Source organism: Topomyia yanbarensis, chromosome 1, assembly GCF_030247195.1.
Source record: "Topomyia yanbarensis strain Yona2022 chromosome 1, ASM3024719v1, whole genome shotgun sequence".
Lineage (NCBI taxonomy): Eukaryota > Metazoa > Arthropoda > Insecta > Diptera > Culicidae > Topomyia > Topomyia yanbarensis.
In genome coordinates this window covers 197,741,687-197,759,406 of record NC_080670.1, presented here as the reverse complement: position 1 = coordinate 197,759,406, position 17,720 = coordinate 197,741,687, and the positions used below count along the sequence as shown (strand labels likewise).

The 17,720-nt window shown below is 36.2% G+C and overlaps 1 protein-coding gene across 2 annotated transcripts in view; it reads left to right on the top strand.

The window, feature by feature from the left end:
• LOC131687088 (serine/threonine-protein kinase 32A) overlaps positions 1-17,720 on the top strand; it is a 279,046-nt gene that overhangs the window by 220,664 nt on the left and 40,662 nt on the right. For both annotated transcript variants that reach the window (XM_058971135.1, XM_058971130.1), the window contains exon 7: positions 3,147-3,184. In XM_058971135.1, coding sequence (XP_058827118.1) covers positions 3,147-3,184 — 38 coding nt within the window. The remainder of the gene's footprint in view (positions 1-3,146; positions 3,185-17,720) is intronic.

The following is a 17,720-nucleotide window of genomic DNA, read 5'->3' as shown; positions in this document are numbered from 1 at the left end:
TCTTTAGCTTTTGCATCCAATTTTTTACCTTTTACAATGCTTTAAAAATTTCCATTCTTGTACTTTTAAAATTCTTCCTCATTTAGAATTTTTTATGAACATGTCTCGTTTTAGTATCTTTTAATTTCTACATTTTCTGCATTATTCTGCTCAAAATATTTCTTTCTCTACATTTCAATAACAATCTTTTAGCCTTGTCAATATTTTTATTGTGACTTTTTGCTTTTTTGTTTTGTTTTTATTTAACTGTAGTTTCTCTAATTTGTTTCAGTTTTAAACGTTTCCCGTTTCTATATTTTCTTGTCATTTTGTCTTTATTTCTTTTGCCTCTATTTTAGATTATTTCTCCTCCTTACTTCCTTCTATTGTTCACTTTTTTTACTTCCGATCATTTGCATTTTTTTATTTCTACGGTCATTTTTAACCTTTCCCATTTTCAAATTTATTTTTACAATTTTCCTTTTTTTATTCTTTCATTGATTTTCTCATAACTCATTTTCAACAATTCCTTTTTTCCGTTTCATTCCTTGGTCAATTAATCTATTTTCTCGTTTTTCATTGAGGCTATTGTTTCCATTTTTTGTCATTTTCACAATATTTTTTTTTCATTTTTGCATTCTTTCTGTTTTTATCGCTTGTTCAGTTTTTCTTTCTACATTTTTCCCTTTCCTTTTATCATTTTTCCTGTTCTCTGAAACTTGTTTCTTTCAATACTCCTCAAAATATTTTTTTTTCATTAACTTTTACTTTTTATTAATGTTGTGAAATTCACTCCTACAACATTTTTTTGTAGGATTTGTCATTTTTAGACTATAGCCATTTGAAAAAATTGGTAAAAAAAGTTTGATCCTTCTCAAAAGACAGTCTAGATCATTTTTGGAAAAACGAAGTATGCAAAGTGGCTTTTTGTGGCAAGGTCTTCATGTACAAAAAGTTTCATTAAAATCTGAGAGGGTTTTGCCAACTCTGAATACGATTTAGCGCGAAATTCGTCTTCTGGATTTTTTCATTTTTTTAATTCCTATTTCAACTTTATTCATTTTGTCTCCTTTTTCTCAGTGTTGGGTATTTTCCATATTCAAATAGTCGATGTTATTTCCATAATTTATATTTCACCTATTTTTTAGTTTTTTTTTCATTCAACATTCTTTTTAATTTTTACCTGTAATGTTCTGTTGTTTTTTCTTCTTTCATTTTTTCCTTTATTTTTCATTCTATTTTTATTGTTTTAATTTTGAACTTTTATTTGTGTTTTTCGATTTATTATATGGTTTAAATTTCTCGTTTTTTCCCTTTTTGTACATTTTATCAGTTCATTCATTTTTTCATTCTTTCTTTTTCGTGTATTGCATCTTTCTGTATTGATTCCTATTTTCCGTTTCACCCATTTGAACCTGTATCACATTTTATCACTTACTTATTTCTACAATAATTTTTCAACACGACGTTACTGCAAATAAGAATTTCTGTTTTTTTACAATTCATTTATTTGAACCGGCTCATTCCGGTAACTTATCGACGACGTGTTCCCTTTTATATATTTACAATATGAATAAAGTTTGGAAAGCCATTCATTCCTCCCCTGTTGTACACGTCAGGATCGGTCATCATCATTAAAGCTGTTTCGGTGCACGCGATGACAGGTTTTTTTTTCCTACTTTTTGCACTTACGGGTGACCAGCGTAAACCCGTCGTTATTGGTATCAACTTTCTCGCTGATAGTGCTGGCTGTCGATGTTGAGGTGCTGGATGCTGCGTTTTCAGTTGCCATTATGGCCCGAACAGCAGTCACAAATTCGACAACTGTTTGTAATTCAGAAGAACGTATCGAAGACTATGTTCCATATTAGTTTGCTGTTGAGAAGTGGGTAATTACTTGTGATGCATTCTCTTCAACGTATTCTGCACCAGATTTTCCATGGTTAATTTGTACTACCCATAGTTTTCCCCGTTTGAATTGTTATATTGTTTCCATGTTTAAATGTTTGATTTTATTATTTCTTTTTCTTCCATTACACTTTCCTTCCGTTTTCCTCTAAAACTTTTCGATTTTTTTCTTATCTTAATTTTGCTAATATTTGACTTGTTTTCGCAGAAATTCTATACTTTTTTTGAAGTTGAACTTTCCCCCTTTTTACATTTTTTTTTTTATTTTTATCGTTTTTACCACTTGTTTTTTACAGTGTAGGATTCATTTTTTTCCATTCTCCTACCCCTTATCAGCGGAACCCTGCAGCCACATTCAAATACAGTACCTAGAGTTTCCACTCTCTCAAATGTTTGTGGACAAGTTCAAGTCAAACATTCACTGCTGAAGTATACCACTAGCAGCCAGCGTCCACATCCTATGTGTGCTCCACTAGTTGGCATCCTTCCAAACGGCCCCCGGGACACACCAGTGGGTCAGAGACGGTTGAGCACATAAAACAAATTTAACCTTGCGGTCAATCAGTGCCTGGCTTGGCTTGGCTTGGTTTGTGTGTGTGTGAGCAAGCCTGCGACCAGAGTCAGGTACCTGCATTCTACCCCAGGAATGTAATAAACCTCAATCTCTAAGCAATGCGGCCGGGCGGAGGAGGCTGTACTGTACTGTTCCGTCGGGGTCCGGGACTAACGGAATGAGGTAAAGAATTAATAAAACATTGTAGTTTACGGTGCGCGGTATCAAACCCCGGCGACTGGACCAAAGCAAGCAAGCAATACCGGGGAAGTAGGAAGCCTCAGGTGCGGTGAAACCGGATGAGAATGAATAATTCACCATCAACCTTTCGGAGGTGAATACGGGCGTACGGGTATATTTTAACTAACCCCGGGGAAAGGAAAGTGCTTCCTTGTGAAATTGAACCACTTTTGTCCGTTGGAAAGTTCGAGCGACGAGCCGGGACGCCGGCCGGTCGATCGAGAACGGAACTGGGTGTGGCGATTTCGAGCATACGGGATGCTGATATGGTGCTTCCTCAGCAGCGATGAAGCATAACCGTAATGAATAATTTAAGCTCGTTTTATTAGCTCGCTTGTTTCAGGCGCAATTTAATATTCATAACCTATTCGTGTATGAAGTTCTTTTTTTTGCGGAGCTCACTATACAGAATCACGTTTTATCTCGTTTACACTAACCTAACTTTCGTTTCGTCTTCTTTTCGCAGGGATATCAAACCGGACAACATATTGCTGGATGAGGAAGGTAAGTGTTCATAAAATTTTTGGTTCTCCACATGATCTGATTATGTTCCACATAAAATGAAGCCCTGAAAATCTTATCAGCGAGAGTACAGGGAAAATTAAGTGAATTTACTTAAAATTTAAAACAAATTGAATCGTTTTGCTTCTAAAGCAGCCATTCTCCTTTTCACAACCGTACCGCTTTGCCTAACAAGAGGCGATTAAACCGGTCTTCAGTCTTCCGTAACGCACCTACTCAAAGTTCAAAACGCCGGAATCAAGACGACACGCGACACATGGCACATCCTGCGACACCCGCTGCTGTCACATCTGTGTCGGTGCCAGCGCGTGAGTGAAATGTGTCGAGTCTATTAAATTATTGTGCGGCATGTCACACAATTTTTATTCCTTTCCCCCTCTCCACTATTCCAGCCCATTTTCTTAACCAGCGCCAACCGACGACGACGACGACACCAGTCAAATGCGGGTAAATTCCTTCGCACGTGTCATGCCCTGACGATGCCGCAACGTGACATCAGCTCAAGCACTTCCAAGATCAATCTGCCTAGCAGTAAGAGTGCGAAGTGTTTCCGACAGACCCCTAACTAACCACCTCATGCGGACAATTCACAGTAATTGACCGGATCAGAAGAATAATCCCCACCAAACGCAAAGTGATATCACGCCAAAGTAGTACCCATTTCAATTCTATTGTCCCCAAAATGATGGCTGACAGACGGCAAATGACGGAATCATGAAAATGGATTGGATTCAGTTTTATTTTGTCTTGTCACTGATGTCACTGTTTTTTTCGGTGGACATGATGAAATCAAAAAAAGATCTCTGGACCGGAGGAGGATTCGGTTCGACGTAAACGACTTCCCACACAGTCACACGCTCGCATAACGAGGCGGTTTTAGGATCTTTCGCTAAATTATGATAATCGGTGCCATAGCAGTGAAGGAAATTGTGACATTCCGGGGTCGAGTGCGATAAGTTATCTTCACGTTGTTGCTGTCCTACCTGAGAGTGTTCTTTTTCATTTATAAATTAATAGCTTATTATTCAGATATTGCTGGACTTATCGTTTCAGAAAAAAAAATGCAGTAGGCCACAAACATTTGCCATGCCAGCATAGTTCTGACGCAAAAATTAACCTTCCCTAACCTCATTTCACTTAGATTACATACCAACATCGTGCGAGATTTTTATGCCCACTCTGGGGAACTAATCTCATCAAGTCGTATTACCGCCGGAGGCATTCCCCGTCGTAGTTGCTTTTATTTCCATCCTAGCCGAAGAATGTGTGTGTGCGGGAACCGTTTTGCCCTCTCTAGGAGACGACACAAATGCAACGCGTATGTACGTCTGAAATTGTCCTTCTTTCGGAAGCTGACGACGACGTGGCAGCCGTGGGTGGTGGAAGCCGGGGAAACAGAATGCGAAATTCCGCATTTGTTTCGTAGCTTCACGTAGCGGAAGGGAATTGTTCCCTCATTATACTACGTGAGCAGCAGAACATTCCGGATCTGATACAAGCGCTGACACTGGCACCTCCCACCCCGAAGCGAAGAAATGAGACGAAAATATTGCGACCACATGTGAAGATGGAGAATTAATTTATGTGTCACAGCAGCCTGCTGCCATCGGCAAATTTTTGGGGCTGTGAAGTTTTATCGAATATTTTCTGTGGTGGTGGTGCTCTAATTGCTTTTTAACTTCGTGTGAGAAAACGGTGCGTGATGTCGTTTACAAACGTATTTGAAAGTTCGAATTGAATTAAAATTCAATGCGTGCGATATTACAAAAGCTGAATGCCTTTGCTCAAACTAAATGCTAAAAATTCGGAATCAAGCAAAATTTTGCTATATTTTTTAAAACCCTAATTTTACACGAAAGATACAAGTCCTAACTCTATTAAATCGAGACATTTGTGATTCGACTCCATCTTAATACAATCTGATATTGAATTAGCACCTGATACGATAGATAATTGGATCGACGTGTATCTGGTGCTAAGTAAGTGCCAGATACTGATGAGATAAAGTCGAAACGCTAATTTCTTGACCTACCAAATCAAAAGTCAGAAATGAAATCCTAAAATTCACACAGACCCCACAAATTTACTCCCAAAAAGGGAAAATAATGGATTAAACCAATTTATGCATAATGATACAACACTTAACTTAGATGAAGTTGAATTTCGTCTCATCAGTAACTGGAACCAGCTTGGGACTAAAACAAAAAACTTGTTTGAACGTCTGAAAAACCGTCGAACTGCCCTAAAGTTGGTGTTAGTGACGGATGAGATGTACTTGGAACCCAAAAAGCCAACTTTATCTGAAATTGATGATTAAAATCTGAACACTTTTCTATTATTCTATTATTAACAAAAGCAGCAATTAAACATCAATAATCAGTTTTCAGAGCAAAGAACATTGGATTTATTAATCAGAAATTAGAAAAAAAGTAAAGGATCCTAAACTGTAAGTAATTAATAATGGATAATAAACAATAAATAATAAATAAAAAATAATAAATAATAGGTAATGAATAATAAATGATAAATAATAAATAATAAATAATAAATAATAAATAATAAATAATAAATAATAAATAATAAATAATAAATAATAAATAATAAATAAATAATAAATAATAAATAATAAATAATAAATAATAAATAATAAATAATAAATAATAAATAATAAATAATAAATAATAAATAATAAATAATAAATAGTAGGTAATACATTTTATTTTTGGTTTTTTTGACGTAAGTGCTAATACCTTATTTAAGACTTTTTGGTGGTATCCAACGTGGATCAAAATGATGAGTTAAGCGAAAGCAATTATGTGAAGAAAAATTCCCCAGAGGCAGGAGTCGAACCTGCAACCCTTGGGACTCCGACACAATGCATAATCCACATGTGTTCTTTCTGGGACGTCATCATATCCCAGGGATAGAATAAGGGTTTGTGAATTGGACAGGAGTCGCAAGGGTTGCAGGTTCGAATCTTACTTCAGGGGGATTTTTTCACATAGTAACTTTCGCTTAACTCATCATTTCAATCTGTTTTCCCCATTGAATGTCGCCAAAAAATCCTAAAAAATAATAAATGAAATGATAATAAAATAATAATAAAATAATAATAAATACTAAATAGTAAATACTGAACAATTAATAATAAATGAAAACTAACGAATTATCATGCAACATGTTTACTCTTTGAATGGAAAAAATGGTTTAGAAAAGTTGAATTTTTGTGTTTCGAACTCATCTCGTCAGTAACTGACACTCACTAGGGGGCCAGTTGGATGCTAAAGTCAAAGCAACAAATCCCGAGCGATGTCTTGGTAAATTTTGTCTTAAGCAAACTTATCTTCAGCTTCCTTGCTTCGCGAGACAACTCACGGGACCAACCCGTTGCTTTAAGCGTATATATATGTTTGGGAATATTCAGTATTCAGTGTATAACAGGCACCAAGTTGGTGTCAGTTACTTTCGAGATGAACACCAAAATCAAACTTTTCTCATAAATTTTAAATTTTTTTTTTATAATTAATTCATAAAACATCAGTCACGCATCCTCTGTGTAATATATATGATAACCAATAAAGCTATATATCGCACAAAAAATAATGAATTGTAAATTATTAAGACCTCAAAATGTTGAACGTGGTACTCAAAAATGTTAACCAGGGAACAAAAAAATAAAATCGCGATTGGGAACTCAGAACTCTACGAGAAACATAAAACCCAAACACAAAACAGAAGACAGAAAACCGAAAACAGAAAGCAGATAGCAGAAAACAGAAAACCGAAAACAGAAAACAGAAAACAGAAAACAGAAAACAGAAAACAGAAAACAGAAAACAGAAAACAGAAAACAGAAAACAGAAAACAGAAAACAGAAAACAGAAAACAGAAAACAGAAAACAGAAAACAGAAAACAGAAAACAGAAAACAGAAAACAGAAAACAGAAAACAGAAAACAGAAAACAGAAAACAGAAAACAGAAAACAGAAAACAGAAAACAGAAAACAGAAAACAGAAAACAGAAAACAGAAAACAGAAAACAGAAAACAGAAAACAGAAAACAGAAAGCAGAAAGCAGAAAGCAGAAAACAGAAAACAGAAAACAGAAAACAGAAAACAGAAAACAGAAAACAGAAAACAGAAAACAGAAAACAGAAAACAGAAAACAGAAAACAGAAAACAGAAAACAGAAAACAGAAAACAGAAAACAGAAAACAGAAAACAGAAAACAGAAAACAGAAAACAGAAAACAGAAAACAGAAAACAGAAAACAGAAAACAGAAAACAGAAAACAGAAAACAGAAAACAGAAAACAGAAAACAGAAAACAGAAAACATGAAAAACAGAAAACAGGAAAAACAGAAAACAGGAAAAACAGAAAATAGAAAACAGAAAACAGAAAACAGAAAACAGAAAACAGAAAACAGAAAACAGAAAACAGAAAACAGAAAACAGAAAACAGAAAACAGAAAACAGAAAACAGAAAACAGAAAACAGAAAACAGAAAACAGAAAACAGAAAACAGAAAACAGAAAACAGAAAACAGAAAACAGAAAACAGAAAACAGAAAACAGAAAACAGAAAACAGAAAACAGAAAACAGAAAACAGAAAACAGAAAACAGAAAACAGAAAACAGAAAACAGAAAACAGAAAACAGAAAACAGAAAACAGAAAACAGAAAACAGAAAACAGAAAACAGAAAACAGAAAACAGAAAACAGAAAACAGAAAACAGAAAACAGAAAACAGAAAACAGAAAACAGAAAACAGAAAACAGAAAACAGAAAACAGAAAACAGAAAACAGAAAACAGAAAACAGAAAACAGAAAACAGAAAACAGAAAACAGAAAACAGAAAACAGAAAACAGAAAACAGAAAACAGAAAACAGAAAACAAAACAGAAAACAGAAAACAGAAAACAGAAAACAGAAAACAGAAAACAGAAAACAGAAAACAAAAAACAGAAAACAGGAAAAACAAAATAGGAAAAACAGAAAACAGGAAAAACAGAAACAGGAAAAACAGAAAACAAAAAACAGAAAACAGGAAAAACAAAATAGGAAAAACAGAAAACAGGAAAAACAGAAACAGGAAAAACAGAAAACAGAAAACAGGAAAAACAGAAAACAGGAAAAACAGAAAATAGGAAAAACAGAAAAAAAGAAAAAATAAAACAATTTATTTTTTTAACATGATGATCAAATTTTAAGTTTGTTGCTCTACTATTTAAAAAAATGTAATTTTTATGACTTTCTCAAATTTTTTTGATATTTTAAAATTTTGGTTATTTAATTATTGTTTTAATTTCTATGCGATTTTGCCGACTTTTTTCAACTATACAAGTTTTTTTTGTTGTTTTTTGTCGCCATATTTCAATATTTTAATTTTCATGGATATTTGGATCTTTTTTTTCTTTCATAGTTGATCTGGTTAATTTTTTTTGACTTGATAGATTTTTTTCTGTTTTTATTTCTGCGTTTTTCTGCAGTTTTATTTAATGCAATGTATGTTCCTTCTTTCTTATAATTGAGTTTATTTTTGATATTGTATTTTAAAACTCTGATTATTTTTATTATTCATTTTTTAAAGATTGTTTTTAAGATTTTTTTAAGTTTCTTAATTACCGTAACACCAAATCCTTTTCTTCCGTACAACTGTTTAGAAGCCGGACGAAGGATATTATTGCTCTTACCATTATATTTATTCTCTACAATTCTTTGTACCGCTGTAAGCATTTTTACATTGCACCAAATATCTCCGGAGTTGCAAGTTTTGGCTCGATACGTGTCATGTTAAAAAAGTTGTGTTAGATGGAACACGAGAAAATACCATTGATCCGACACACTCACGTCGAAAAACCGACCTGTTTATTTCAGAATATCGTAAAAAATCTTATCGCATCACGGGGTTATGCCCCGAAACAAATTCAACTTTGTTTGCGTCGATTAATTCAACCGGCAACTGATGATCTAGCAAGGAATTTGTAGCTACGGACTCAAAACCAAGCTCTTCGTCGCTAATAAAACGATGGACTCAAAGTTGTTCAAGCAAGAGAATCTAGCGAAAAGTATGCGATTTTTCATTGGGACTCACAAAGGTCCGCAGTGATGATCTAGCCCGATTTAACAAGCTGCCACTACAGCTAGGTTGTGCTACAGTGGTATCGTGACAAGAAGATGGAATTTGTATAAACTGGCCGCAACTACGAAGTATTGGCACGAATTTTCTCGATTTCACTATTACATATCTGTTTTGATCACTTGGAGCACGGTACACAAGCTGACATTTTTCTACATTTATCTCAAACCAGCGTTTGACTCGATTTGTCATAATATTCTGAAATCTAAATTATCCCAGCTAGGTACATTGGAGTGTTTTACAGAATGGCAGAAATCTCATTTGGCAGTACTCTTCATGTCAAGCTCGAATAAAGGACGTCGTGTTTCACAAATTCATCTGGAGTACCACAGGGTAGCAAACACGACCCACTATTGTTCGTACTGTACTTCAATGATATAATGATGTTACTTGTACCAGCGTGCGGACTTTCGTACGCTGATGATCTGACGCAGTGTACTTTATTGTGCGAACCCTCAAATTCTACAAAATTTAATTGTTGGTTGGAGTGGATATAACAAGATTATTGCGAGCGTTCCCAAGTATATGGTTGTGTTCTATTGCAACCACTAATTTTCGATTATGCCATCAATGGTGTGATCCTGCATTAAACGGATCCGTTTAGTAATTTGGGTGTGCTGCTTGATCATAAACTGACGTTTATCTCACGTCTCTAGCTGCGATTGCAAAAGCAAAACCAACAATTTCGGTTCATATTGAACACAGTGACGCACTTCACTGACCCGCACTGTTTGAATGGTCTCTATTCCTCGCTCGTTCGGCCAATTCTAAAGAACGCCTCGTGTCGATCCTTTTTCAACTGAATTTGAGTTTAAGGGTTGAAAATATGCAGCACCAGTTTATCACGTTGCGTAATTCCTCACGGTCCTACAGTGCAGTACCGGGAGTATCAGTGATTTGTATACAAAAGGTTATGTGCGGCTGTAAGCTATCGGAATTTAGCTGACAACGTAAACCATAGTAAATCCTATTCGCAGCCGCAACACGTCTTCTTACCTCGCGGCCAACATCTTTGTAACATGTGTACCAAGGTGCATAAATTCTTCGACGACCTCGTACCGTACCGTATCTATTCTCACCTTGAAATCAACACCGTTCGGAATGCCTATCGCTCTCCAGCAGTTATTTTGTACTTTGCCTTTGTCAAAGTTTATGGTCAATCCGATTCTCGCAGCCTCTTTTTTAAAAGGTAAAAATGCCTCTTCCACTGCTCTGCGACCAACGCCAATGATTTCAATGTCGTTCGCGAAGCCAAAAAAACATGGCTGATCCCGTGATGGTGGTTCTGTTTCTTTTGCCCATCCGATCTTCGTATCGCGCTTCCGAGTGCTATGTTGAACAAGAGGTTGGCGAGTTCATCACCCTGCTTCAATCCGTATAACGTCCAGTTTGACGCTTAATCTTGACCCATCCAGCGTCATACGAATGAGCTGCTTCAGTTTTGTCGGAAAACTATGTTCAATCAATATCTGCCACAGTTCGTTTCGTTTCACTAAATCATACGCAGCTTTCAAATTTCGCAAACAGATGGTGGTGGTTCGCAATTTATCCAGAATTTCCAAAATCTATCCTCTGAAATTTCTGAAATTATTAAAATATAGCCTTCGGGTTCAGTTGGCCTGTCTGGCTACTGATGAGAAGAATTGTCCGACATATTGAAATCCTTAAAAATTCAAAAATCTCTAAGAGCCGATTTCTTCATCAGCGTCTAATATTTTAAATCAGGTTTACCAGTAAGTTTCGCCGAAAAAGTGTTTGAAATGTGTAATTTGTATAGTAAAGCTCCCCAAGAATAAGTTGCAGGTAATAAACCACAAAATATTGGGGAGCCCGGCGCTATTAGGACCGTGAGGGTAAGTCAGACCCCTCTCGATTTTTCAGAAAATCCTTTCAGACTTTCTGACTGTCGTACACATTCGTAGAACCGCTATACTAAAACAAGAATTTTAACAGCTGAATCTCATTCTTCGGTTTTTTTTAGAAAGGAGATACAACGTGTGTAATTTTTTCGGCTTCCTCGAAACAAAAATCATTGTACTGGTAAAACCGTGAGTAAAGCCACAAGCAAAAGTGAAAAAAAACAGGCGAATGTTTTAGAATGCTGCTTTATGGTTTTTTGTTCGGGTGAAAACACGCTCACCACTTTTGTGCGAAATGAGCGTACGGGGATATTCGGACGCCCTAGTCCATCAACCACCGTTCAGCGGCTTGCGGCACAGCAAAGAAAGTAATACATGATGCGCCAATCGCCGGCTGTGGCTACCCAGATTAATGTTTTTAAATTGTTTTGGACCTTTTTTATGTTATTCTAAATTTGATTTATTTATTTATATATTTTTGTTTATGTTTTATGCATCTTTTTGTTTTTGATATTTTTTAAGAGATTTTAAGGATATTATTTTTGCAATATTTTTTCTAATCCTTTGTCAATTTCTTTCCTTTGTTATTATTCAGAATTTCTTTTCGTTCAATGTTTCGGCTTTCTATTTGGCTTTATTGATTTTTTCAATTTTATGGTTTGTTTTGGTTACTATATTTTAATTTTATTTTATTGGTTTTGTTAATAATTTTAATATTCTTTCTTTTTTATTTTTGTTTTATTTTTGAATTCCAAGTTCTAATTTTTTGATATTTTTTTATTCCTTATTATTTAAATTATGTTTTTTCAGATTTCATTTTATTTATATTTGATTCTTTTTAACTTCAAAAGTTTTGTTATTTCTGTGACTTTTTGGGTTTTTTAGTTCGTTATTTTTTTCGATTTTTTTTTATTATGTGGATAGTTTTGGTATTTTTTTATTTTTGGACATTTTGGATTTTTATTATATTTGTTGCTGCATTGATCAGATTTTTTAAAACCTATGTTTTGATATTCCCAATTCTGATTTAATTTTTTCTTAATTTTATCAATTTTTTTGTGAAGTTTTCTTTATTTTCAGTTTTTTTGAGCTGTTTTGATGATTTGTTATTGATGTTTGATTTTTGGATTCCATTTTGTGATTAATATGTAACATCTCCAAAATTCCAAAAATGCTTTTTTTTTGAAAATTTATCAGAAAGCTAAAAATATCATTTTTCAAAATATGAAAAATTTCTAAAAATCGTTTCAATTTCCAAAATCTTCACAATCCCATAAATCTCTATTATCATTTCAAATATGTCTGAAATCTCCGAAATCCCCAAGAACATTAAAATACCCAACCTAAAATTTGGTTAGGAACACAAATAGCACCTATTTGGCGGCCATTCGGTCTGCCGTTCAAAGTGAAAAAACCAAGAGCCAGATGCTAAAATGCGAAAAGCAAATGCCGAAATCGAGTGTTCCAACGTCAATAAACTAAGAGGAATTCTATACACCAAAAACTAATAAAAAAATCTAAATTCGAAAGATCGAAAACTAGTAATCAAGAAACAAATTCCAAAATACAATAGACCAAAGATTCAAATTTGAAAAGCAAAAACCAATTCAAGGAAAATCGTTTAGAAATTTTTTGCCGTAATTACACTATCAAGCAAGCGTTGCCTCTTAACGGAAGCACAATGTTGGCGAATGGTAATTTATGCATGGGAAATTCTTCACAAAGTACCATGCGTTTTCTTGTCAAACAGCTGTTTCGAGCGGGCGCACGGTAATTTGTTCGTTGCGAATTTCGTTGCATTTTTGCTCCATAACACTACGTTTACACTACGATTTAAAATGTGTTTTGACACAATCACAGTAAAGTTCTGATTGTTGCTAATTAAAAAAGGAGTTTTTAACTTTGATTATTTGTCCAATTTAAACATAATTAAACATAGTTACAGAACAGTTCAACACAACAGAAATAGACGAACAGTGAGACGGCATTGGATAACGTATCTACCATTCTCCATAGCAATGGATGGTCTCAATGGAAACAAGCTTTTTGTGACATTGTAAACAACCCTTGTTTCGCAAATGATATTACGTCTGCTGTCTCGCGCGCTCTAGTCGCTCATCAGGGCAATGTTTGAGTCCCGCGACCCGATAGCAGATAGTCGCAATTGCACAACGCGACTGTCATAGCAGGCGTAGATAGAAGGGAAAAGATAAATGCTGATTTCGTTTTTTTTTTGCCCGCATCTTTCTATGTGCACTCGAAACTGCCATTTTTACATGGATTATGTAAACGTTAGAGCGAACCTAGAGTCAAAAACGAAATCAGCATAAATTAATAGAAAGTTTGAAAACAAAAATGGATGAGAACCATGCCTAACCATGTATCTGACATGAGCAAATATAAAAATACGTTTTTCAACACACTAACCTTGCTGGTGTGCCACGAAACTGCTACTTAAGGAAGCTAGAACATTTTCCTATACAATCAATCCGAGTTTATGACGGAATGCCATCTGTAGCTCCTATTTTGTGCGAAAATATCACCCCTCTTCACTTGGGGTTTCTTTTCGAAACATTCTTATTTTTCTTCGTCTCGTTTTCATTGCACTTTTTTCACACCACTGCAAAAACGCTCGCGAAATTTTAATCGTTCACTAACAAAACTTCAAATTTTCTGCCAATGTGCAGATGACCAAAGGAAAATGTTTGGACACTCTCATTTGTGCGTTTGAATTTTCACTTCAGATTTCAGTTTTTCTCAATGTAAACAAGCGAGCCGGTGCCTAGCAACGTGGCTTCCACAAATCTTCACCTTAAATAGATCAATTTTCAATTCCATTGTCTTAAGACTGCTTCATCGAGATTTTCAGTTCTATTTAAGTGACAAGTCGTTCTGAATGAGTCCATTTTTTTCCATATTTTTTTTTTTTCGAGAGTTGTCCTACTGGAGCTGTAGAGCTAGGTTCTCGGAAGGGCTCCCCGTCAGAATCACATACTACAATTTGCAGACGAGACAGGCAATGTCGCCCAATAAAACACTGCAATAGGCCAATTGTAGCGGGCCGTGATTCTGAATGTGATATTCATTGTACGGTTCAGGCATGTGCGGGCGTAGGGAATCGCGTGTATCATCGCGAAGAGCTCGAACATTTGTACGTTAATGTGCTCGATCGCGTGTGCGTTTGTATGTCGCGTGTGCTAACGTGTAACTTCGCGTGCATAAATTCTATTTCATTACCGTGTGCCTTTCGCATATTCGCGTGTGTTCTAGAATAATCGCGCGCGGACCGTGAATCTGATACTTAATTTTTTGTGTACGGTTCAGATTCCAGAAGGAAGTGGGTTCTTCCATATCATTAGAGTTCCCAATCATGTCGTCGTAGAACGCGTGGTCTAGTGGATATGAGCTTTATTTTTTTTTTTTTTTTTTGATTGGTCCAACTGACTGTATAGACCTAAATTGCTAGAATGAAGGTTAAAGATTTCCGGACGTGACCGATTCATGATCGCGCATTTGCGGGTTGGCGTTTGAGATCGCGTTTGTAACTTCGTAAGTACTAAAACGTTCACACAATTGCCGCAGTGTTATCAAGTTTACGCGATCGCGGGCATAGGTGTGCGTAGATGATCGCGAAGGGCTTAAGCGTTCGTATGTTGACGTGTTTGTCGCGTGTATGTGACTTCGCATGTATAAATTCGATTTTGAAACCCTGCGGCGATTCATATATTCGCGGACCGTCATTCTGATCTTTAGTTTTCGGTGTACGGATCACATTCTGACAGGGAGAGAGTTACCCCATATCACTAGAGTTTCCGGTCATGTCGCCATGGAACGTTTTGTCTAGTGGATATGGGAGTTATTTTTCAATTTTATTATTTTTTTTATTAATTAACAAGGACCTAGATTGTTGGTACCGAGGATAGAGACTTCCGGACGATCCCGATTCATGATGGCACGAGCGCTGGAGTTTGTAGGTTGACGCTTGAGATCGTGTTGCTAAGTTTATGAGTGCTGAGATTTTCACCTTATCACCGGGGTGTAATCATGTTTGCGAGTTCGTAGGTTGCTTGGAAAATCGCGAGGGGCTCTAACGTTTGTGCGCTGACGTGATTTTGTAACGTATGTTCTTGAATGGTTGCGCGAACCGTGAGTCTGATATTAAATTTTCAGTGCGCGGTTTGAATTCTGGCAGAGAGTGGGATCGTTTATATCGATAGGGTTCCCGGTCATGTCGCCATGAGACGTGTTGTCTAATAGGTATGGGCGTATTTTCTTAAATGGTCCAGCTGAAGGCATGGACCTAGGCTTCTAGGATCAAGGATAGACTTTCGGACATGACCGATTCGTAATCGCGTGCACGATGGCATTTTTGTAGGTTCCCGCTGAGACCGCGTTTGAGAATGTGTGAGTGTTAAGACGTTCACTATCACCATCTTTGTTGACCCAGCTGAAGGCGGGTGTAGAATGGCAGTATAGGACTCGAAAAGAAGAAATAAAAGACAATATATGAGAGACGTAATAGATTAGATAGGTACAAGATACAGCTGAAGTTATGATCATCACATGAGACATACATTAGTACTTCAAACACTACTAATACTTGAATAGCCAACCACCACACATAGCACATCCTTTCTCAATTATCTATTTGTTACTGGTTGATTGTTGGTTATGAGCTGGTGAATAGAGGAAAGGTATAGAACAGACAAAAGGCTCATATCAGCCCTCCCGGCCTCCCCGACACACCACTATCGAGGCGTATTGTAATCAACATCTTGAAGCGGGCTTCTTATATAAATCAAATCCTCAGTAGTCATAATGTTTGGTGGAATATTAACATGAGAACTAATTAACCTCTAGTAGTAGAACTTGGTGCAAATAAAAACTAAAAAGAGCGAAGGTCCTTATATTTAGATAACTCTATTGAATATATTGTGGCTTGATGATGTTTACAATACCGTCAATCCCATCAACCTGCGAGAGGGGAGTCCATTTTTTTCCATATTAAATATTTAATTTTCCTTCGAGAGTTAATTTGGGAAACAGATTGAAATAGACAGTAAAAACAGTAATTTGGTAAAATATGCATCCCTTTCGTCGCATGAAAAGATCTACATTCGGAAAAACCGGTACACCATCAACCGTACGAAAGTGGACCCCACGGAATTTTTTCGCCTTTAACTTTTCAACCGGCAAATTACTTCGATTTACACGCGGACTCTGCACCTGGACTGGATTGGGATGAGACCGTTTCATGCTTCGCGTGTGTAAGCTTCGATTACCTCTGGAGCTCGGGATCAACCGAAACTCTCGAAGGTTAATCTGCTTTGAAATTCCACTTGCGGGCTCTTTACTTTTCCCCCTACCTTCACCCTTGCATCGCAATCGCTTACTCCCAGCTATATTGATCCATAGACACATACACACAAAGTCAATATAAACATACCCTTGGGGAGGGGGGTTAAAGTTGGACAAAAAAAGAAGAAAGCTATTGTCCCTCCATCGGCATTTTCGGCGATGATGTTCAAGGAGCGAAATGTTTGTTGTTATCCTTCGATTTGGGTAAAAAAGCGAACTGCCACTTTAACCCCGGACAGAATTTTGTGTATGTTGGACCGTTTTTGTCGGTTCCCTGTTTTCTGTAGAAATCGAATTGTAGCTTCTTTGCTTCTCGGGATCATATTACCACGACTTCAGACTGGTTTTGTGTGTGTGTTTGATTTTCTTTTTCTTTTTTTTGAAGAATTCTCAGCCTCTTTCGTTTGCTGAAAGATTTTGCTTACTCGAGTTGATATGCAAAAACTCGACTCAGTTTCGCTGGGGGCGTATGTATTTTTGTTCGTTTCCGAAGTAGGCTTCTTGACTTTTGGTACTCCTGAGAGCTCAGATGGTAAATACCGATGTAAACCAGGGACATAATAAGGGGATATATTTTAGGTTAAGTACAGTTGAAAGCCCTCGTGAGGGTTTCGACATCAAAAAAAAATTGGAAAACGAGAGCAGTATGTTTTTGAAACAGTTTCATGCTAGAAATTTTTGTTAGCTCATTTAAGAAAAGTAATGGAAATTTCATCGATCTCGATTTGGTATTTCGATTCAATTTGAGATAATTTGTTTGCAAAATCTGTCCTATAGATATATTCCTCATTAATTTATTTATTTGAAGATTTTCTATTAAAAAACCTAAAGCTATTTAAGAAAAAACACGTACCAGATCTGTTCGAGATAACACAGGTATCAGACCTACCACCGACGATTTTCCACAAGCAAATCGTTTCGACAAATTTGCCCGAAGCTATCGGAAGAAGAGGGAGATGGCGAACATGCAAAAAATCATAACCGCGCACCATTCGATTCGCGACGACAGACCCTCTGATCCCGAAGACTATCGGCTCAGCTTTCAATTCAATTTTCCGATCCATTACTGCCCGTTTGTCATATTGCGCCCTGGAGGAGATTCAGATTCCCAAACTCAGAACAGCCTGCTTGTTTTTTTTATTTATTTTCGAACAAAGCCATCA